This window comes from Acartia tonsa, chromosome 6, assembly GCF_053477335.1.
Source record: "Acartia tonsa isolate MP-2025a chromosome 6, ASM5347733v1, whole genome shotgun sequence".
In the NCBI taxonomy this organism is placed as follows: domain Eukaryota; kingdom Metazoa; phylum Arthropoda; class Copepoda; order Calanoida; family Acartiidae; genus Acartia; species Acartia tonsa.
This window is the reverse complement of record NC_137265.1, coordinates 41278661-41301957: the sequence shown is the minus strand read 5'-3', so window position 1 is coordinate 41301957 and position 23297 is coordinate 41278661. Positions and strand designations below refer to the sequence as shown.

Here is a 23297-nt window from a genome sequence, read left to right as displayed (position 1 = left end):
TTTCAAATATATGCCATACAAATGCATTTCGTGAAACTACCCCGTTATGCACATTTTTTTAATCTTACACTTTCGATTTGTAAATAAAATGTTTACACAAGCCTTGAAACAAAATATCTTTTTTACGAACTGACATACTCAAATTATAAATTAACCAGCCACGCCACTAAGAATCTATTCCTTATTTAGAAATATCTTAAGATTCTTTTTATACTCAGAGAATACTTTGTCTCTTATTGGGTCAATATTATACACAAGTTCTGGATGCCCCTCGTGGGTCAGCCGTTTTCCTGGTTGAAAGCCTGAAAAAATAAGATGAATAAAAAATTTGCGACACCTTTGACTTTGGCGGTAATTATTATGTCTGCAATTTGTCGGTTTTGGTTGTTTGAATCTCGGCTTTCTCCGCTTAGCAATTAAGGAATTTAAATAAAAACAATAATCGATTAGGGATTGTCTTGGCCAATATAAAACAGTTCATCTTACAAAATGAATATGCAGTGAAACAATCAAGAAGTCGTTAATTGTCCGACAGTATTTTACTGAGTTCCCAGGGCCTTTGGGCGGAAATTTAGGACATATTTCTGTGCTTTCCCGAACAAAGGGCCTGTTTAGCACTGACCCTTAAACTGACCCCCCCCCACACTTAATTTTTAATTAAGTTGAAAATAACGTAGGGACAGTTTGCTTTCTTTTGCCTAACCCCTGCAGGAGTCCTCACCCCCTGTGGGAGCACTAACTAAATTTATCGGCCTTTGTCTTATCCCCCAGATCCCTGAATACTATGCTGGTAACTAACCTGGGAATTGGTCTGGATCAAAGGCGAGCTCAGCATCACCCTTTCTGTTCTTTTCTTGCTTGAATCTGCAAAGGATTATCAGAATATAATTTTTATTTCAAATGTTTGAATTGTCTTTAACAATTCAAGGAGGGAGGGGACATTGGATTATAAATTTAACTGGTATACAAAGTTTTAAATTCATGTAAGTATTATTTGGCTCAAAAACTTCATTACTTTTACCCTTGAAAATTGAAAAAACATTTGTTGTATATTATCTTAAGTGCTATGGCCCATTCCTTTCTGACCCTAAGTTGTCCTCAGGTATTCTATATTTTAGAAGTTTTTTCGTCTAATGCAAGGATCTTAAGGAATAAGCCAGTATGGACTATAAATTCATTTAAGTCCCGAATGATGATAAACAAAATTATCCTTTCTATAGATTAAAATTGTTGGTTGAAAAGCTTGAACAGTATTAGTTTAAAACCAATCACAATTTAATAAAAGAGGGTACCCAAAGTTTTAAATTTATGTGCGTAACCGCCAGTAATATTAAAAATACTTACTTTACACCAGATGGGAAAATATAACCAGAAGATTTTAAAGTTTTTATTTCTCCACCACTTGGAATAAAGACCTAACACATGTTTAGTTGTCATATTCAGAACTTATAGAAAAATAGAAAAAAATTTTTTTTCTGTTGTTAACATGAAACCTTTCCCATAGATTTTTTCACTAGCATTGAGATATTCTTACCTTGGTTAAGATTATATTTATACTAGGTAAGTAGGCAATAAAAAAAACTTTAAGATATAACTACATCAGGAATGAGGTATAGCCAACAAGCGAAATAAATAAATCTTAAATAATATTTGGGGGGCAGATAAAAAGGTCGTCAATTCTAATAAGTGTTGCCCCCAAGCGACAGCTGAAAATCACGTATAGGTTTCGTAATTTTTTTGTTTGTATAATCTGTGACAACATTCCTTATTGAGCCAATTCAAATATTTGTTGTGTTCATTATGCTTGTCTTGGTCAATAACAGCTCTGAAAATAAAGGATTACATTAGTGGGTATATTATAGTGGTATGCATATGGTTGTGCCAGGAGGTCTTTTCCCCCCTGCCGCACTCCAATGGCAAATCTATCTTAAACTAGGTACCTCAATACAGTGTGCCTCATATGGAAACAAAATAAATGAAATAGGATAATTATATCGTATATTTGCTTTGTTTTCAAAGAAGCTTAAAAATAAACATACCTACAGAATTTTTGGTAATTCTGAAATGATATAAGTAAATACTAGTGGTCAAGGCTTTCACAAGATTATTGTAGTAACGGACAAACTACCATATTTATATTGTAGTAGCGTTGTTACCTTTCTCCATGTTGGGGTACATGCAGTCCATGGTGTGTATAGTAAACCAGACCAATGCGAGATGGGGCAAAACGGTTTGGATTCTAAACAAATTTTCCTTAATTGAAAAGTTGTAATTTTTATAATAAATGCAAGTTCATTACTGTTTTTATCACAATAGATGTAAATAAAAGAGGGAAACAGGCTAATAGAAGAAAATTGCCAGTTAACCGTTTTCTTTTCAGCAAAAATATATTTTTTCTGTATTTTTAGGGGGAAGGGGGGTTGTAAATCGCAGGATTTTAAAATGAACAATATTCACAAGAAATTTAATTTTGATTGTCATACAACATATGAAAGGCCATTTAGTTTTTCCTTAGGTACCCTATCACTAACTCGCACATACCTTTAATGATGTTGTTGCATGAAGTTCATGCTTTGCAACCTCCAGCAATAGGCTTCCGTGTGGCAACGAGAAACCTATACCTCCCATCTCTGATCATATAAATGTATTTCATTTAATTCGTAACGCATCTGCAGTGCCTTCCCTCAAAGTGCTTGGCGAGCAAGAACCCCCTCCCCCTTTAAAAAAAATAAATTGAAAATAAATTTACTTTTTACAATCAAGATGAATTCTTTCACTAATTTATATTATAACATTGATGAAGAAATCCATAAAAGTGAAGCTTAAAATATAAGACAAGACAAATGAACATTAACAAATGTTAAGTAACAAGGCATTTAATGTTTAACATTATCCAATATATCTATCCCAAATCATTTAAATACAGAATTATTAATATGGACAGACATATACTTAGATTCTAAGATTTGATTACAGACTTGATTATCTTATAAAATTATATCTAACCAGCGGCTTCGCCCCTAGCCTCTAGGGGCTTTGCCCCAAGAGGTTTAATCTAACCAATTTTTCCTATTTTAGATTTTAATGAAAACTTTAAAAAAAAAATTTGGGGGGGGAGAGAAATTTTTTTTTTTGGGGGGGGGGGTAATCGACCCCACTATTTTAATTTTAGTTATAAAAAGAAATTTTTTTTTTTTTGTGGGGGGGAATTTTTCATTTTTTAGGGGGATTGGGGGTGCCCCACCCCCCAAGAAAATAGTTATAAACCTATCGAGATCCTTTGCTACAAACAAACAGACAGACATCGTTTTACTTTGTATTATAGATGGTTCTAGGAATTCTGAAAATCAAGTAAACTAAAAAAACTAACGCCATAGACAGTTAAAAATAAGATAAAGTTGAGGAGTGGAACTAATAATTAGATAACATGCTATGCGCGTAAAAAATAAAATACACATTCCTTGAAAATAATTTGGAATATTGTTTGGTACATCTGAAGGATCCAATTCTGGTATTTCCAACCCTCTAGAAAATATTTCAGAGGTTAGTTTTAAAAAAAAATCTGAGTAGGTAGGTACCTAATAGAGTGTATAATTTTAAAAAATAACATTTCTTATTAGTTCTTTTTGTATAAATGATTAATATCTTACCTGATAATGTGGTAATTGAAAAAAATTATCAAAAGTAAAAGGCAAGATTTAGATTAAGTAAAAATTACTCTTTATTTCTTTTTAAAAGCGAAGCTTTCCTATAGTTAGGGTTGGTCCGTCCGTCCGTCACAAACGGATAGCTTTTTTAGTTAATTTAGGCATGTTAGAATTGTCCTATCGATTTCAAACTTTGCATGGTGATTCCTTTAGTAGTTAGGTACGATTTAGAAAGCGTAGCAACTCTATAATCATTACAAGAATGTCCGTACGTCCATTTTAAACATGTTGATTTTTTTAATTTTTTAACAACAAATTTTTTTGTGATCTAATCATCCGATTGATTTGATCTTTTGTATGTTTATTCCTGGGACAACAAAGTATAATGTTTCAAGCAAAGCAACTCTATAATCAAGTCCTAAAAATGTAAGTATGTCCATAAACATTATCCTGTATCAAACAGTTTTTCAACAAATTTACACTTACAATTTTGCTTCAACTCTTATACATTTATATTCTGATTAATCAGTTCTTACACTATATAAGTGTTAATGTCCGTTTGTCCTACAGTTTCAGTGCTTCGCTTTTATGGATGTTGTCATCCTTGTTTAATCTAAAGATCGTTAAGCATTTGAGAATAAATACTGTCAATAAACAAACAAAAGCTTTCTTACCCGCTTTCAACCATGCTTTTGATTTCCTCATCCGTAGCATAGGGCCTGTGAAAATAAAGATAACTATACAGACAATGACGTGCACATGAATTACCATGGGGGTTATAATCCTTATGTGTTAAAAAAAGGGTAAGGAAGACCTTTCCAACACAGGGAGTAAGGGAGGGGACAATGGGCAATTAATTCAATATAAGAGTTATCAAAGAAAGGGCATGAAATCCAGTTTAATCCAAAAAATTTGTAGGAAATTAAAAAGGGATTGTTAATTGAATAATAGATTTCCATAGCGTCATGTAAAGTGAAATCACAACTTGTTTTTGATGAAATATATTGAGGTTTTATGGTGTGATTTTTATATTACAAGATTATTGGACCCGGCCAGCTGCTAGCAAGAATATGACTGCCCCTTTTTATTCTGTTTATTTTCCTTGCCCCTAGCCCCTACCTCCCTTCTCCCCGTCTGCTACATTCCAAACTAACACAACGAGTAGTTATTTCCCTTGCCCCCACTTCCCTTATCCCTTCTCCCCGTCTGCAATATTCAAAACATACACAACGAGTAGCGGCATTTCATGCTCAAGTACCCAAACTCAGTCAGAAACTGCTAAATTCTTGCACATTCCCTTTAAGCCAGTACCCAAAGTCTGAGACTCCTAAAAATTGAATATTCGATCCATTGTCCCCTCCCTTACTCCCTGTTTCCAACATGCCTTTCATTACAGATAAATAATGTTAGTGAAAAAAATCATAAACTTTTTACTTATTCCATTAAACCTAATAGGATGTAGGGGAAAGGTTCTATCAATATAATATCGGTATAAATGTGAAATTACCAATGTTTATATCATGTTTGTATCTCCTCTCTGTACATTATAATCAACATGTTAACATTTTATTTACCCAGGGATAAGACCAATATGGCCAATAAATTGATGGACATCCCCAATGATGACACAATAAATTACCCCTACTGTAGATTAAAATTAGTGGTTAAAAAGGGTTTGAACACTCAACTTAATAAAACAATTAATCAAAAGTCTCCAAAGTTAATAATCTAACGAATAAGAAAACGATATTATAAACGTTTGGGGACTAGTGTAAAAAACAGCCCATTGTCCCTTCTCTCTCTGACATTTACCTGTAAAAAGGAAGAACATGATACTGTTCATCATTGTCGTCTAGGTTAGGAATAAACTTGAGAGGATGCGATTCTTCAGTAATCTCTTCGGTATATTCTATAATATAAAGTAGTTATGTGTTTTTTTTTGTTTTTAGCGAAGGATCTCACTTGGTGCTGAACCGATACTGTCCTTTACTGCTTGGCTTCTCATAGGTCCTGGGAATGTTGTAGCTAAAAAAAAATTTCCCCTAAAATCTGTTTATACTTTTTCTTTTTGAAACTAGAATAATAATTCAAGTGTCCCTAGAGGCCTTTAGGGATGTAGTCGCTAGTTCTAATGTATTACAAGAACAAAATTGTAAAAAGTCTGTTCCTAAAGCCTTATTTTCTACGACATTATCATTCAAGTTATGAAATTATGTAGTCATACATGATGCTAACCAACTATAAATTGAATTGTCTTTAGTAGAATGACCGACAGAATGACGTGCCAAGTAAATTACATACTGGATATCTATAGGTACAGGAAAAATTCAGCCACCTTTCCAGAATAGCAGCCGTGGAATACACACTTTTTACAGACGGACTTCCATTTCAAACAATAGTGTAGCTTCGCTACTAAAAATAAAAGACCCCTTTACCTTGATTAGATTGAGCATGTTGTAGAGCCCTTTCCTTGGCTAGCCGTACATAAGTTTTGAGTTCTTCATCTCTCCTCCATACGTCTTTGTTTAGTGTCACAATAGCGGTGCATCCTAAAGCATAATAACTATGACTGCTAGGGATTTTTATACAGGGACGGACATTGGGCTGTTTACTATACTAGTCCCCAAAGTCTTATAATAACAACCGTGGTGACTTTTATTGAATTTTCATTGGTTGGTTTATTTAGTTGTGAGTCCAAACGTTTCAACCACTAATTGTAATCTACAGAAACGGTAATTTTGAGTATCATAATTAAGGATGTACATTATTTTACCAGCTATTGTCTTATCCCTTTAGATCCCTAAATTTTTATTGGCATTTAAAACTATTTTACAATGTGTGACAATAAGGTAGGTATGAGTTCAAAATTAAATCAAAAAACCATAACAGCGAAGATTTAAAATCAGACGGTAGAACAACCGAATATTAAACTTGTAGAGTGTCATAAATTAATAAGCAGAATATTATTTAATCATCATGAACATGCCTAAATTATCAATAAGAGCTACACAGACAGAAGTACAGACCGATCCAAATTATAGAAAAACTTAGCTTTTAGAAAGTTTAAATCAAATTCGATTTAGTCGATCCACCGTGTACCTTTAAAGTTATTAAAACACAAACACTGAAAAGTAAAAAGTAAGTAGCTGCACTTACCTCCAACCATGTTGTTGTCGTCCTTGTGCGCGTGTGCGCAGAAGTCGAGCACGCACGTCACACCGCTATAAGGCTTCTCCTGTGATAACGAAGGTGTCTTATTTTTTTTATGAGCTTTGTCGACTGTCATTTAAATCATCTTATTGTACTCGAGAACAAAAATTCTATGTTATTCATGGTTATTGAACTATAAACCCTTAGAACTTTTTTTAATTTGAAAAATTATGAAATTGTAATAAAAATTTCGACACCCGTACCTGCGTTTGTCCAATACGGCACCCGGTTTGACCGAAAAGTGCCATATTGTTGTAACAGTCAGGAGCTAGGCTCCTCAGGAGGTGACTAGTCTCATCACCAAGTCTGCTCAGTCTGATTAACATGGTGTCAGTCAAAAATTATTAACACAGATTAAGATAGATGAATGTCGAAGCATTGATATTATAATCTGAGGAATATTGCTTCAAACTTTTTAGCAAGTTACAGTGGATTTTCATTAGGAAATATGTTTCTTTCTTAATTTTAAATTACACTAAAGCATGATGTACTTCATATCAAACCTATTAAAGTAGTAAGGTTTTATTTTGTCCGCCAATATTTCAAATTAAGTCTACTTTTGCCTCTCCCTCCGAATTCAGATCTCATGACCTAGATTTTTTTTTGTTAAGATTTAGATGTAAGTTATTTCTACTAGGTATCGCCTAGTATTAGCAGGGAGGCAGGGTACATTGGGCTGTTTATTACACTAGTCCTAAAAGTGTTACAATAACGTTTTCTTATTTGTTGGATTAAGAAATTTGGGGACTATTATTGAATTTTGGTTGGTTGGTTCATTAAGTTGATTGTCCAAGCGTTTTGACCCCTAATTGTAATTTACAAAAGGGGTAATTTTGTGTATCATCAAGGGGACATCGAAAATTGTCTTATTCCTTTAAATCTCTGAGTATTTTAAAGAAATAATTATGATCAAGGGTGGTTTAATCTTTAAATACATTTATTATTCTGACTGATGACATGCCTGTCTGACAAATATTCTTCCTCCAAAGCTGGTTTCCCTTTCAATGCAAACTTACGAACCTAAATAAATCAAACAAAATCAGTTCTCATGAAAGCTGATGCTGTTTGGAAATGAAAAATAAAATAAAAATCTTTTAATCAAAAAAAACCCCAAAAAATAATGAAAAATCCATATAGACACGAGACAGACAATAACATCCTAGTACTTTGACACATTGACATCAAATTACTGCATAGAAAGACTAGAAATCTTTTTCTAAAGCTTTCAGCAAAAAAATCAATAATCTGATTTTAAGGGGGGGGGGGGGAAGTTCTGACACATTTGCGTAAATCTGGTATATAGGCTTTATCTTTGGACTGAGAGGATAGGTTATAAAAGATAAAATCATTCTTATATAATGAATTTTCCCAAGTTTTAAGATTTTTTGGATAGGCCTCCAGGTGGTCTCTGTCAGTGTACAGGTAAAAATGAAAAAGATTTTTTTTTAAGAGTTAGAGGTCAGCTAATGAAACAAATTATGCATGTTTTTCTTCAAATATGTGAATAACATTCAAAAAGATGCATATTATGTTTTGTAGGTTAACCTCTGACTTAAAATTTTTTTTTCTTTTCATTTTTACCTTTACAGAGACCACCTGGAGGCCTGGAGCTCCGGAACCTGGATGCCTATCCAAAAAATCTTAAAACTTGGGAAAATTCATCATATAAGAATGATTTTATCATTAATAACCTATCCTCTCAGTCCAAAGATAAAGCCTATATACCAGGTTTACGCAAATGTGTCAGAACTTCCCCCCTTTCCCTTGGTCAAGATAAGTCAAATGTGTTGTTGTGCTTACCTGGTTTTTATCGCTCTTTCCAAACTTGCAATAACGGTGCATGTAAATATTGGTGGAGCAACCATATGTCAAAGAAAGACCGTCGGTCTTGCTTCCCTGAAAAGAAAAAGAATATTCAGTAAATCAATTTTTAAGTTATTGACTTCCTAAATGCTGGGTTAAATATGTAGTATAATGAAAATTTGCTCCAAAATCTTTCAATGATTACCTAATAAAATAGGTATTAATTTTAGATTAAATTTTTTAGGAAGGGTATTTTTTCAAAGGGCGATTTCTTTGCAAAATAGTGATTAACCTTCCTGCAGTAATAAAAAGCTTCTCTATAAAAGCGGTTATCGATATCCTATATACATTCATACTCAGATAGAGGGATACACAGACATCTTATTACTTTTATATCTGCACCCCTTAGTTTTCCTGGGTTGATGGACTCGGACGTGTTTGGTCTCGGCCCATTAACCTCGCCCATAAGAGGTATTTTACAGGTATTACTTTTATATGAGGATATTCCTACATGATTTTATAGACATTTGTCCGCAGAAACGTAAATAAAATTTATTACCTGACCCTGACAAGCACAACTTTTCTCATTATTAGAATTGCATTTCCGATTTGTCTCCTCCACTGAAAATATAAAAATATCTAGGTATTCAATTTGCTTACAATTTTTATCTTTTACAAAGGCCAAAATTAAGAAGATTTAAGGTATTTTATCGCTTACTTTGGAGTCTTTCAAATTGGCAAAAAATTACTAGGAATTTATGCATTACTAGAGGCTGCGCCCCAAATATCTAGGGGATCTGTATTAAAAGGGCTTAAAAGACTAGAAGCCTTAGTGAAGCTTCTAACAAAAGTAGAACTCAAACAGTTCAGTAGTAATTAAGGTCATAAGGTTTAGACAAAAACTTTAGGATAATAAGTAATTTCCTAATAGCAAGCAGTAATAAGGTAAACCCAACAAGCAAAATAAATAAAAAATCAATTTTGTTGAGTAATATAAATAAATTACTACTAAAACAATTCGCTTAAAAGAGCTGTAATTATAAACTATTTAAAAAAAATATTTCTCTTGGTTTCAGCTGTTTCAAAGTGAATAAAAATATTAGGTAGGTACCTACCCAGTTTATCCACAGAAACTTTTCTCAGGGCTTTGTAGGATAGGTCGGCAAGTTCAAGTGGGATAGCCTCGTACATCAAGATACTGGCTATAGTCAGGGTATACGGGCAGCTATGTCCAGGCCTAACAAATATAAAAAAAATGATATTTTATGCAAATATGTTGTTTTTGTGTGTTGTGTTGACTTTTCTAGTTTTATCATGCATAGGGTTGAGATACACATTGAAAGTAACATAATACGATATTAAAAACTAACCAAAAGAAAAAATTAATACATTAAAGTTTTTCTTTTCTCAATTGATTGTAAGGGTGTGTCTGTTCAACTGTGTGGTTTAATAGATCTCTAAAATAGTTGGACTGATATTTTCGTGTTTTTCAGAAAGTTTTGAAAGGGAAGAAGTACCCAAGTCTCCAAGAAAGAAAGTGTATCCAAAAATGATAGTTCAAATCACCCTCCCGTAATAATTTTTAGGTATCAAGGAACTATTAGATTTTGAGATGAAGAATGTTAATATACATATCTCCAATAAACATATCACTGTGGATTACTTTGTTTGTTCTGTTACCTGCACTTATAGACAACAGCAAACTTTTCACGTGCATTCGATCTTGTTATCTTCCATTTGACAACTGGACATTGCTGAGCTGTCATAGCCTCATATCCTAGACAAAAAATAAAATGACATGACATTTTCACCTGACTGCATAAAATTGTAGTTTTGTCACGGCCACATATACTAGACACAAATGCATGTCATTGTCATGTTATTTTCTATTTGATTATTGTCCACTTGACTACTTGACACTATCATGGACACTTCTTCAATTTCTCAATGACAGACGAACGTAAGAACGTATCCCAATTTGAAGTAACTGCGCTCCTACTGAAATAGCTTACTTGTAGATGTAGCCCGGATGAATCTGATTTCTTCGGATTGACATTGAAATCTGAGGGCTGACTGAGACCTAAACAATAACAAAAATAGGTTTTGAAAACTTTTTGCCGGAATAACGACTAAATCAGTGTTTTATCAAGAATTTACTGTTTGAATTCATCAAATCAACCAATAAAAATGGAAGTTACTGCCATTTAAAGTTTATACATTGAAATAAATAAGATTGCCCCCCCCCCCCTTCTCTATGAAAAATAATAATATATGAACTTCCTCTTGTATTAGGTATCATTCCAGTAGGGCTTCAAACGCTGAATTAGAACCGGTTCTAAGCAATGCGAAAAATCATGTATAGCATCATATTATATCCAGTTTTCTACGAATATAAAATGTACAGTCAAAATATACAAACCAGTTTTGTTAGTCCGTGTCTTCAGAATCTCGGGGCTAATAAAACTAGTTTTAATCTTATAATTGCACATTTTTATATCCGCAAAAAGCTGTTTATAATTCGATGCGATAAATAACTATTATAAATGAATAAAATCTTACTTTAATTGTTCTATGCTGGCAGCATGGCCAAGATGACAATAGAATGGACCATCCTCTCTTCCCTCTGGACAATCACAGGTGGGGAACACATCCTGCAATACAAAACATGTAATAACGCGACAAGTGCATAAACCAATATATTTATCTACTAGTCTCATTATGATTTGGCTGCTCTTAGAAGAATGAAACATTCTTATAGTTTCTTCCTTTCACCTTTGTAAGCCATCTTGTATTAATAAGAAATTGACATACAGATAATAAAAATCTACAGACTGGCCGACCTCCAAAAAACAAAAAAGGAAACATTGTTTAAAAGTGGCTATGTTTATCTAAGTATTTAAAACCTTTTACTTACATTTAAATGGTTTGCTTTTTCTTTAAGACTAAAAAATTGTTCTTCTGTGAAGTAGTCTCTTCCTAGCTCCATTTCAAGAATGCCTTTAGGCACTATGCTCATAAATTTGTCCATATTGCTTTCGTTCACCTATTTGATAAAAAAAAACATAGTATTAATAAAATTAGTAAAGAGGTTAATTTTGTTTATAGGAATCTGACAAAGTACAGTAATCCTATTATATAAAGTAGTAAGGTTTTTTGTCTAAAGCTTGAGATTTCAATAACTTTATGTTTTCTCCTTTATAGAGAACCTTCCCATAGGTCTAAGAAGAGTTTCAGGCTATTTTGTTTTTAGATTTAAACCTTGGGATGGTTTGGGGCTCTTTTCGCCTCCTTCTTACAACTATGAATACAGAGCCTTTATATGAATGGGGCGCAGCCGCTAGTCAGTAAAAAAATAATTATAGAGTTTGTCTTAATTTAAGATTTTTTTATTTTCATTCATAATTTGTAATATTCAGTGAATAAGAATAATGGAAAAGTCCTCTCTCACCTTTAAATTTAATTTGGTTTTCTTATGTGTAGTAATCTAAAATAATAATAATCATTAATTACACAAAATGTGTGTTTTTCTTTGGATGTGCATTAAGCTGTAATTGTTAAAAGCAAAGAAAAATTACGATATAATATTGTACAGTATGACCCTCGAAAAAGTATCTTTTAGGGTATATAGCCCTTATTTCTTAATGTATCATAAAAAATAGCATATGTCCTTGTTCTCTGTACATTTCCACACAAGCATATATAAAAAAATTAATTTTACCTCCATTAACACCGGAGATTTTTAGAGCTAAAGTTTTGAAAAAGTCACTGAGAAAAAAAAAAATTTTTTTGTTTCCCACTATTTTTGGATGGTTACATTATGTCTTTCTGGTAACTGAAGAATGATAAACAAAGAAAAACAAGTTAACTAATTTTTTCTTTTTTATTCTACCAAAAAATATAAATTTTTAATGGCAAAAATACTACTGAAAGAATTGATTATTTGCAAATTTCAGGCTATTTACTTACCCTTTTTTATGAAAAGGATTAATTATGACAGTTGCTCCGCCCCCTTTTTGACATCTCAAACACTTAATAGGGGGTTAATTAAGCTTTTTAGACTAAAAAATCATTATAATGTAATTCTATTTTCCTTATAACTTTTTTGTTATTAAAGTTAGGATTATAAAACAAAAACAATTTTCCTGCTATATTCATAAAGATTTATTTAGTTTTTTTCATCTAAAACAATTTTGCCTAATAAGTAAGTTTTTCAAAATATCATTACACTAAAAGACTCAAAAATATGTATAAAAAATGCTTTTAACTTAACACCTAAATTTTTTATTTCATTTTTGTATAATCTGCTAGTAACAAAAGTAATAGGATTTCTATCATAATTTTGCCAAATAAGTTGTTTTATGTTAAAAGTTACTTTTTGCTCAGTCACTTTTTCAAAACTTTAGCTCTAAAAATCTCCAGTGTTAATGGAGGTAAAATTAATTTTTTATATATGCTCTCGTGTGGAAATGTACAGAGAACACGGATATTTGCTATTTTTGATGATACATTAAGAAATAAGGGCTGTATACCCTAAAAGATACTTTTTCGAGGGTCATACTGTAGATTAATTTTTTTTCTAGCTTTTATTCATGAAATTCATGAATATTATTTAGAAAGGGGGAGGTAAGTTGTGCTAAAATTCCGTAAAGGTTTGAGTTTTAAGGCTTAAAAACAGTAGAAGAACGCTAGTATTCACTAAATATGTGTATTCCTTATTGAATAGAACCGTAGAATTTTTTTTTTATATATTTATATTTAGTGAATACGGAATTTTAGCACAACCTACCTCCCCCTTTGTATACCTTGTATCCCTGATCAAACTAGTCTAGTCCATCCCCCATGCAGACAAAAAACTTTTAAATTTAATTGTAAAAATTACCTGAGCCTTCTTTGGACTGGCGGCAATCTTCGGGGTTTTAGGCTGAAATAAAAATTTGAATGATTAAAAGGAAATACAAACTAAAAAGTCAATTTGGTGCATTTCCTCATAGTGTCAGGCGAGCAAAGAACCCCCCCTCCCCCCATTATAAAATAAATTGAAAATAAGGTAGTGGACTGAAATTTTTTTTCTGTGTGCCTAACCCTTGCGGTACTACCTACCCTATAACCAATATGACCTAACCTAAGGTAAAAAACTAACAGACAATTTTAGATTTATTTCAAATGAAGGGGGAGAGTTGGAGGGGGGGGGGGGTTGAATCACACAAAAGTAACATTCTCCAAAATGATATTTTCCCTTATTAAAATTATATTTAAAGTTTGCAAATATTACACGATTCCATTCAATTAAAATTACCTTGAAATCTTCAAAGTCATAATCTGCATATCTCTTTGATTCTTTAGCCTTTCTGGGTGATCCCCTGGACGATTGGGTCACACCCTGAGTCACACCGTGTGAGAAGATTGGCTTGGGAAGTCCGTTCTTTAAGCTTTGATCCATACTTTGTAGCATCGATGGAATCGGTTCTTGTGGTTCATACTTAGTTGTGGAGGAGCTTTGATACTGGTTTGTGCTATGTTGACTCTCAGAGCAAAGCTTTTTAGCTATAAAAAAATGATTAGGTATTATTAATATCCTTATAATAAAGTAACAGTATCCCTGTTTGTATGTTTGTCTGTACAAAAGGATCTTGCTAACCGCTGAACCTACATGGTTCTCCGTTAAAATGTAGCTTTTCATAGGTCCTGGAAGGTTTATAACTATTTTTGGGGATGTTAGTTTACTTCCCTCCCTAGAGATATTGCCCCTCCTAAAAAAATTACCGCCTCCAAAATTTGTTTTTAACTAAAATCAAAAATGAGTGTTTAACAACCTCCACTTTAAGTGCCCCTAGAGACTTCTAGTGGCGTAACTGCAAATAAAGTAAACCAGGGGAAAATGCAAGGATAGGAAAATGGACGATAAATCAACTATAGCCAACTTATTGAGAGTGTAAGATTTTGCCTAAGTTGGTCTAAAAAATTTTGATGAATTTTAAAGAAAATGAATCTGCCATTGTCCTTTCTTTCCCTAATAAAGAGAGGGGTAGGTTTCTGGTAGAATCCGTAAAGGCGTGTGTTTTAAGGCTTAAAAATAGTAGTAGAATGATAATATTCACTAAATATGTGTATGTCTTATTGAAAAAAACTATACCTAGACAAAAAAATATTAATTAAATTAAAGTAAACATAAATTTTTATCGTTCTACTTAGGTATAAGGTATAACCAACAAGCGAAATAAATATAAAATAATATTTGGGGGGCAAATAAAGAGGTCGTCAATTTTATGATGTGCTGCCCCCCAACGACAGCTGAAAAACACATATAGGTTTCGTGATTTTTTTCAGCATTAATTTCATTGTTGGTATAAGCTGCGTTCTACTTATAACACATAACCTTTACGGATTTCACCAGAAACCTACCCCTCTCTTTATTTAAGACGCAAAATACCGAATAATAAGTATTCAACGAATTAATTCAGGGGGGGGGGGGGGGCGAAAGTGACACTTTTTGAAACCAAAACTAAAAGTCAAAGGACTAAAAAAAGAGTTACAGGTCTGACATTTTGCATGGCAGTTGCTTTATAGGGGTACAATATGGAACTGTGAAAAAACGGCGGCGCAACCGCCGAAAACCGCCGGGAAAAGGCAAAAAAAAATTCGGCGGGAAACGGCGGTTTTCGGCGGTTGCGCCGCCGTTTCTGTAACTCTTTTTTTAGTTGAGTTCCTTTGTTGACTTTTAGTTTTGGTTACAAAAAGTGTCACTTTCGCCCCCCCCCCCTTTATATTTTTTATGTGAAAATAATTGAATTAGATATGGTATAGATAATTGTTTACAGCATGGTTTCGAAACCGATAAATATCCGCTGGATTAGAACCAGTTCTCAGGCATACTGAAAATTCATGAATAGCATTGTATTACAGACAATTTTCCACGAATATTAAAATAAAATTCATAATATCAATACTAGTTTCGTTAGCACTGAGGAATCTGAAACTAGTCATAATCTTAAACTTTTTTAATATCTGTGGAAAGCTGTCTATAAAACGATGCGATAAATAACTATTACCTGCATTACCGACCATGTATTCTCCACTTGAACTTCTTTTAAATTGCATTTTTAAACCTTGAAAAAATATCATTTCAAAAGCTTAACAGGAATCAGGGATCTAAAGGGATAAGACATAGGACGATAAATTGATGTACATCCCAAATGATGATACACAAAATTACCCCTAATGTTTGAAACGTATGGACAATCAACTTAATGAACCAACCAATCAAAATTCAATAAAGTCCCCAAAGTTGTTAGGCCAACGAATAAGAAACGTCATTATAAAACTTGGGTGACTAGTGTAATAATCAACCCAAGACCCCTTCCTTCCCTGGATAAGAATAGTCAATAAATCAATAACAAAATTACTATTAGGTAGAAATAACAGTTTTATTTTTTCCAATATAAATCCATCAACAAATGAAGAGCTAGGTATATACCTAGTAATTTTACAGGGTGACATATGGTCAAGTCTTTGTTATTAGAGTGGCTGCGCTAATATACTAATTTACCTGTGGTCAAATTGTGAATTGTGCTTTGAGGTGTAGGATTCTGGAGAGTGAGACTAATCGTGTTAGCAGTTGAAGACATATTCAGATTTGTTGTAGAATCTTGTGTAATTGCATGTGTTACTTGATCAACAGACTTTGTAGTTACAGGTTCGAGGCTATGGCTACTGTTTGAAACAGGAACAAAGTCGTGACCAGATGTGTGGGCAGAGAGGCCATTAGACTTAACATCATAACCAACGGTTGCTTCGGATTTGGGAGGGTAAGCTAAATTTGTCTCGGGTTTTAGAGGGTGGCTTTGGTTTAAATCATGTTTAAAGTCATAGTGATTGTTTGACTCGGAATTGGGAAAATTGACAATAGTTGTGCCATTGGACAGGGCTTCAATTTTAAGACCAGCGGTTGCCTCCTGTTTATGAGCGTTGTCACCGTTTAAACCATTGGTCATGGATTCAATTCTGAGAGCATTACTTTGACCATTTGGTTGGTAATTAGTTTTAGGACCAAAACGTGAGCTATTATAAATATCTTCCATTTTATGGTTCCCATTTGAAACCCTAGGTTTTGCTTCTGATTTTGAGCTATTAAGAGAGCCATTTTGAAGCGCACTGTTTAAGGTATTTGATATGCCTTCTATTCTATGATCACCATTTGATACACTTTGAGATAATTCACTATTCAAATCTCTGATTGAGCCATTTATAGGTCCTTCGTTTTTAAAACCGGTGATGAAGCCATTTTGAATGGCTTCAACTTTAAGACCTCCATTGAAGCCATTGGATGGTGCTTCAAACTAAAATTATATTATTTTTAATTAGATATTTTAAAATATTACATAATAAAATTATTTTTCTGCTCGGAAAAGTTTTTAAAAAATTAAAACAATTTTTATTGTAGGTATATAATTCAGTTTTCAGTCATCAACTGAAACCTATTCAATAAATATACATTAGGGATACATTTGATATCTAAGTTAATATTTATTTCCAGAAAAATATTTTTTTTAAGGTTTTTAAAGGGTTTGATTTTTTTACATATGAAATTAGAAGATATCCAAAAAAATAAATTATTAGGTATTAGAAGCAAAGGTACTCTTTAGCTTACCACGTCCATTTTTTGTTTGCTTATGTCATCCTTATTTTGTTGTTTATATTTGTTTTTATAAACAAATGATATATTTTTTTTTACCTTTGGTGGCGCTTGTAAATTTTGGAAGTGTTGATAGTAACTTGGCTGTTGAAATGAATATTCATTCTAAACAACAAATAATAAATTAAAAGCAAACTATACTTTTTTTTCTCTCAAAAAGGCATCCAAATAATAACAAAGGGGGGAGGCGGATGTGCCACTTTTTGAAACCAAAAGTAAAAAGTTCATGATCTCAGTCCATAAAATAGTTACAGCTCTAAACTTCGGCACAGCAATTGCTTTTGTGGAGAACATTATGGAACTGTGAAGAAACGGCGGCGGAACCACCCCCCCCCCCCGCCGAATTTTTTTTTTGCTTTTTTTTCATCAAATTAGACAGTTCTCAATCATCTGAGATAAACTTTTTTTCTCATAAAAATTTCCCTTATTTTTTCACTGACACTCATCATATCAATATTTTTAAAAAAAATGCAAGTGTAAAATCTTACAAGTGTAAAAAAAAAGTTTATCTCAGATGATTGAAAATTATCTATTATGGCAAGAAAAGGCAAAATAAATTTGGCGAGAAACGGCGGTTATCGGCGGGAGTGGCGGTTCCGCCGCCTTTTCTTCACAGTTCCATATTGTTCTCCACAAAAGCAACTGTTGTGCCAAATTTTAGAGCTGTAACTCTTTTATGGGCTTAGATCATGCACGTTTTACTTTTGGTTCAAAAAGTGGCACATCCGCCTCCCCCCTTAATAAGGTAACAATGGCAAGAACAAAAACAAACCAACATAAATCTATAGGTAAAAAAGTTATACCTATATAGCAAGAAAATGGTTGATCAAGCTTTGATTGGACTTGTAAAATTCTTTAAACTTTTTATTTTTTATAGAAGTAATTTGTTTCTCAAGATTGAGGGAGGGGGTTTGAATTAAGGGGGGGGGGGGGAAGTTTTGACACATTTGCGTAAACAGTGAGTATAGGCTTTATCTATGGACTGAGGGGATAGGTTATTAGAGATAAAATCATTCTTATATGATGAACTTCCCCCAGATTTAAGATTTTTTGGATAGACCTCCAGGTTCCGGAGCTCCAGGCCTCCAGGTCCTCTCTGTACAGGTAAAAATTAAAAAAAAAATTTTTTTTTGAAGAGTTAAAAGTCAACTTATGAAACAAAATATGCATTTTTTTTTTCAAATATGTGAATAACATTCAAAAATATGCATATTTTGTTTCATAGGTTGACTTCTAACTCTTCAAAAAAAAATATTTTTTTAATTTTTACCTGTACTACAGAGAGGACCTGGAGGCCTGGAGCTCTGGAACCTGGAGGCCTAACAAAAAAATCTTAAATCTGGGGGAAGTTCATCATATAAGAATGATTTTATCCCTAATAACCTATCCTCTCAGTCCAAAGATAAAGCCTATACTCACTGTTTACGCAAATGTGTCAAAACTTCCCCCCCCCCCCCTTTATTGTCCATTGTCTTATCCCTGGTATTTACCTGGGCTTGTTGTTGTTGTTGCATTTGTAAATGACGTAGAAGATTCAGAACAAATGGATTTATCACAGGTTGGCTCTGAACAGGCTCGGACTGGTTAGCAAACTAAAATTAAGTAATTTATTACAGGAATTTAAAGGGATAAGACGATGGCCGAAAAATTTATGTACAATGTATGTACATACCTAATAATGATACACAAAAATTGCCCCTTCTGTAGATCACAATTAGTGGTTGAAACATTTGGACACTAAACTAATTAACCAACCAATCAAAATTCAATAAAAGTCTCCAAGGTTGTTAACTCAACGAATAGGAAAATGTTATTATAAGACTTTAGGGACTAGTATAATAAACACTAAACAGCCCAATATCCCCTCCATCCCTAAATATATTACCTAATCTTCTCAATTCTCTAATTTTTACGGCCTTATGTTAGTCAAATTTCTACATTATTGTGTTATTCGTTACCAACAGCTGCAACCCTCGTATCTAGAGAATCTATATAGCATAAAAATAGCCTAAACCATTCCAAGAAATAAGTTTTGCTTCCCCAAAAAGAAGAACTTAATCAGTTCAATAATTATTGAGATCTCAAGCTTGAGACAAAGAAACCTCAGTACTTTACATTTTATGCAATGAATTTCTAAAAATATTTGTTTACCTGACTAAAATTTTGGGTTCCATTTAAAAAGGGTGACTGGTTAAAAGTTCCGTTACTTATCGGAACTTGAAAATTTTGATGGTTTGAATTCTAATAAACAAAAAAAGATTTTGAATTTTAGTAAAAAAATATTCATATATTTAACCATACAAATCTTTTCTAATTTTATCTATTATGTTACTTTCTATACTAAGGGTCGGTCCGTCCGTATATAGTGCGTCAGTAACAGGTAGCTCTTTTCGTTAATTTTAACATGTAAGTTAGAATTGTCCTTCAGATTTCAAACTTTGCATGATGATTTCTATAACAGTTAGATACAATTAAGAAAGCTTAGCAATACCATAATTGTTACCAGATACTTTATACTTTTTGACAACATTTTTTTTATGTGAAATATGTAATTATGCTACTCTTCTGATTTTTGTAATAATGATAGGACATCAAGATACAATCTTAGAGCGAGGCATCTCTATAATTAAATACTAAGTAAAAAGAAAGTATGTCCTTTTACTGTATCATGTATTAACGCAATTTTACAACAAATTTATGTACAATTTTGTTTTGTTTATGTTAAGAAATATACCTGTACTATTACTCCATTACTTGGTTGAGCATAAAAATTTTGTTGATTTGAATTCTAAAAACATAAGTTTGATTTCATTAAAACATTTAACCTTAATTAATTCTAGACATAATGTGCCACACAAAATTACCCCCCTCCTTCATATTGCAATTAGTAGTTAAAACGTTTGAACACTCAACTTAATGAACTATCCAATCAAAATTCAATCAAGGTCCCCAAAGTTTTAAGTCAACGAATAAGAAAACGCTATTTTAAAACTTTTGGGACTAATATAATAAACAGTTCAAATAATGTTGAATCTTATGCCAGGAAAAGCACAAAGTGCAAAAAAAAACAAAATTCAAATATTAGGGTTGTATCTCATTTCTATGCTTGTCTGCTTGAGAACACTTAAGTCAACAAAGCAACACATTTTTATTTGCAAAATAAATACCAGATATAAGACACCATTACTACTTGCTGGAGCTGTTAAACTTTGATGGTTGGAATTCTAAAATAGAATTTTTGTATTGAAAAATAAATTATTATAATTATTAAAAGCCTTGGTTTGAGATTTTTAAAATGCATTGCCAATTACATTCTTAACTGTAGGTACATATTGTTTAAAGAGTTCTTTACTTTCAATAAGAAGGAATACCTGATATATTACGCTATTGCTTGTTGGGGCTTGGTAATTTTGTTGTATTGAACCCTAAAAAATAATCAACTTTGTAATTGAAAGGTATTGGACAAGATCTTTTTTAAATACATGATTGGATTTAAAATTTTAAATCTAGGAATAAAATTCAGTTTTTATTTGATAAAAGATTCTTTTTACATGTCAAATGACGGCGTGAAAATTTAAATATATCACATTCAGGTGATAACGATGCCTAGTGAAGTTATGAACGAAATCAAATAAGAACTATGTCAAACAGTCCTTCTTCAAAATTAAAATTTGTTATTTTATTTAGTTAAAAGATATCAAAATATATTTATCTGTTAATCTTATTTGATGCATTAGCACATTGTTACTTTTCATTACAGAATAAGTCTATGTTTCTGGGCTTTATTTATAGCTCAATAGAAACCGATAACAAGTGTTGTTTAGTTTCAGAATAGAGATGTAGTAAATGTTTGTTCTCATCTGTGTAGGACACCTGTCATTTTAACCCTTTAGTTATTTCAATTTATCAAACATATTCACACAAATACTAAAACAAATATAAAAGATTTGGTTAAGATAATTACCAGATATTGATAATTTCCATTTTGTCCATTTTGAGCGTGCCCGTACGGATTATTGTTAGTCTAAATAAAACAAAATATTTTTTTTTATAAAAACTTGGGTAATTTTTTAAATTAAAAGTTTCTTGTATTTGGATACTAGGTAAATACTTACAAACTCTTTAAAAAGTAATGAATTATTATAGGTACCTAGTCTTTATGCTGCAAAATCCAGAAAATCAAATGAAAATAATTCAATTGTGTCTTTTTCAAAAAAAATTGGCAGAGTGTAGTGAATCATCCACAGGGACAGGTATTGAAAAAAAATTCAAGTAAATTTAAAGATTTTTAAGAGGGAAAAAGGAAGTAAAAAAAGGAAAGGCAAAATCAATAAAAAAAAGGAAAGAAACATGATGGGATAAAGAAAAATTAAGGAAAGCTACTTTAGTTACAAATATATGAGCATTACCGACCAAAAAACTTAACCTGTTTTGGTTTGACAAGAATCCATTTTTCGTAGATCCGTTTGGGCTCAATTCTATTATGCTAAAGGGAAATTTAATAAACATGGATAGGAATAAGATCAAAAAGTGTTTAGTACACTTTTAGAAAAATTATGGAATACTAAAAGTTCATTTATAGCTTCCTTAAAGAAAAGGCAATATTTGATTTTTACGGTTTCTAAATATGTTTCCTAATGTACTAAATACTTAGTTTAACGGGATCTCTTTGCTAAATCTCGGTATTAATACCTGACTAATTATTTTTTAAAGTCAGACCAACTATGATTTTCATTTGCAAAAAAAAATATTAAAGCCAATTTAGAACCACTCATATAGATAAAGCTCTTCTATGAGACATCTAAGCTCTTGAATAGATTGAAAGGAAATTAGTTTCATATAGAATATAGATTGTGGAGAGATTAATCTTTTTTCTTGTATGGAGCTACGAAACCGATTAATTTCCGCTGGATTAGAACCGATTCTCTGTCATACTAATAAAACATGTATAGCATCAAATTTTCCACGAACAATAAATTAATTATAAATCGATCATAAAATTAACACCAGTAATAAGGTATATAATTCGGTCCTTCGGTGTAACAAAACCTGGTCTTAATCTCATATTTTTTCATTTTAATAAGCTGTCTATTATACGCTGGGAAAAATAACTATTCTATATACTCTACCTCCCTCTGTATCTAAAATTCTTACCGAGTTATTTTGATTCTCCATGTTCGGTTTTGCTCAATGTATATAAATATAATATCTATTCAGATATGAATTCTAAGACATTTTTCAATGTTAGTATTTTCAATATGCTTCTGAAAATAAATACATTTAATTACTGTACAATATCTAGCATAAAAAAAAGAGGTAAGATGTGCGTCTGTCTGTCGATCGGGCTTACTTACTAAACCGATTAAATTGGTGAAATTTACAGAAACTCCCTATAGGTTTTTTTTATGTATAATATGAAAAATTTAAAAGGCCGGACAATGCCCTTATTCTTATCCTAGTTGTTTTAATAGATGAAAATTTGTTTAAAAAATAAATAATTCTTAAAAATGTGTTTGATTAATTTCTTTAACAAACTTTTACCTTATTAACAAATTTTCTTTAATTTAAATGAGAGTTTTTAAAAAAAAACGGACTTTAAATTTCAGATTTAAAAGGCGTTAAACATAAAAACCTCCTATATATACGAAAAATTTCTGAATTATAAGATAAATTTACGTGATATTTCATTTTATTTCCAATGTTTATTTATTTGTGTATGTCTGCTGGTATTGGTTGACAGATCCCTTGAACAGCTGATTTTCAACCAATAGGAATTGAGAAAGCCAATCAGTAGCTAAGGTCGTCTTGGCTGATTTTGCAGGTAAAACTAGATCTTCAAAGCGTCTTTGAGGAGGAGTAATATCTTAAGACAATTAATTGAAAGTCTAAATCATATAAATAAAAAACAACGTAAAAAGTTAAAACGTAAAAATAATTATGCAAAG

General features: G+C 32.1%; 1 protein-coding gene across 2 annotated transcripts; it reads right to left on the bottom strand.

Moving 5' to 3' along the window:
* On the bottom strand, positions 1 to 22618 carry LOC145322687 (uncharacterized). 2 transcript variants are annotated; one of them, XM_080164894.1, is made up of 34 exons: positions 22507 to 22618; positions 21779 to 21838; positions 21317 to 21376; positions 20724 to 20777; positions 20520 to 20576; positions 20087 to 20140; positions 19504 to 19593; positions 18843 to 18944; positions 17392 to 17457; positions 16207 to 16996; positions 15710 to 15766; positions 13957 to 14204; positions 13540 to 13581; positions 12109 to 12144; positions 11575 to 11703; positions 11220 to 11311; positions 10673 to 10740; positions 10341 to 10437; positions 9776 to 9897; positions 9220 to 9281; positions 8658 to 8753; positions 7819 to 7877; positions 7061 to 7172; positions 6804 to 6882; positions 6083 to 6196; positions 5460 to 5556; positions 4322 to 4366; positions 3463 to 3525; positions 2542 to 2632; positions 2157 to 2239; positions 1767 to 1825; positions 1345 to 1417; positions 800 to 864; positions 1 to 302 (listed from the first exon to the last, which is right to left on the bottom strand). In XM_080164894.1, the coding sequence occupies exons 1-34, from the start codon at positions 22525 to 22527 to the stop codon at positions 175 to 177; spliced, it is 3471 nt and encodes a 1156-aa protein (XP_080021020.1). In that variant the 5' UTR covers positions 22528 to 22618; the 3' UTR covers positions 1 to 174. The 2 variants fall into 2 exon arrangements, with proteins under 2 accessions (XP_080021020.1, XP_080021021.1); XM_080164895.1 differs by lacking the exon at positions 21779 to 21838 and having other exon boundaries at positions 2 to 302.
* Between the last annotated feature and the right edge of the window lie 679 nt (positions 22619 to 23297).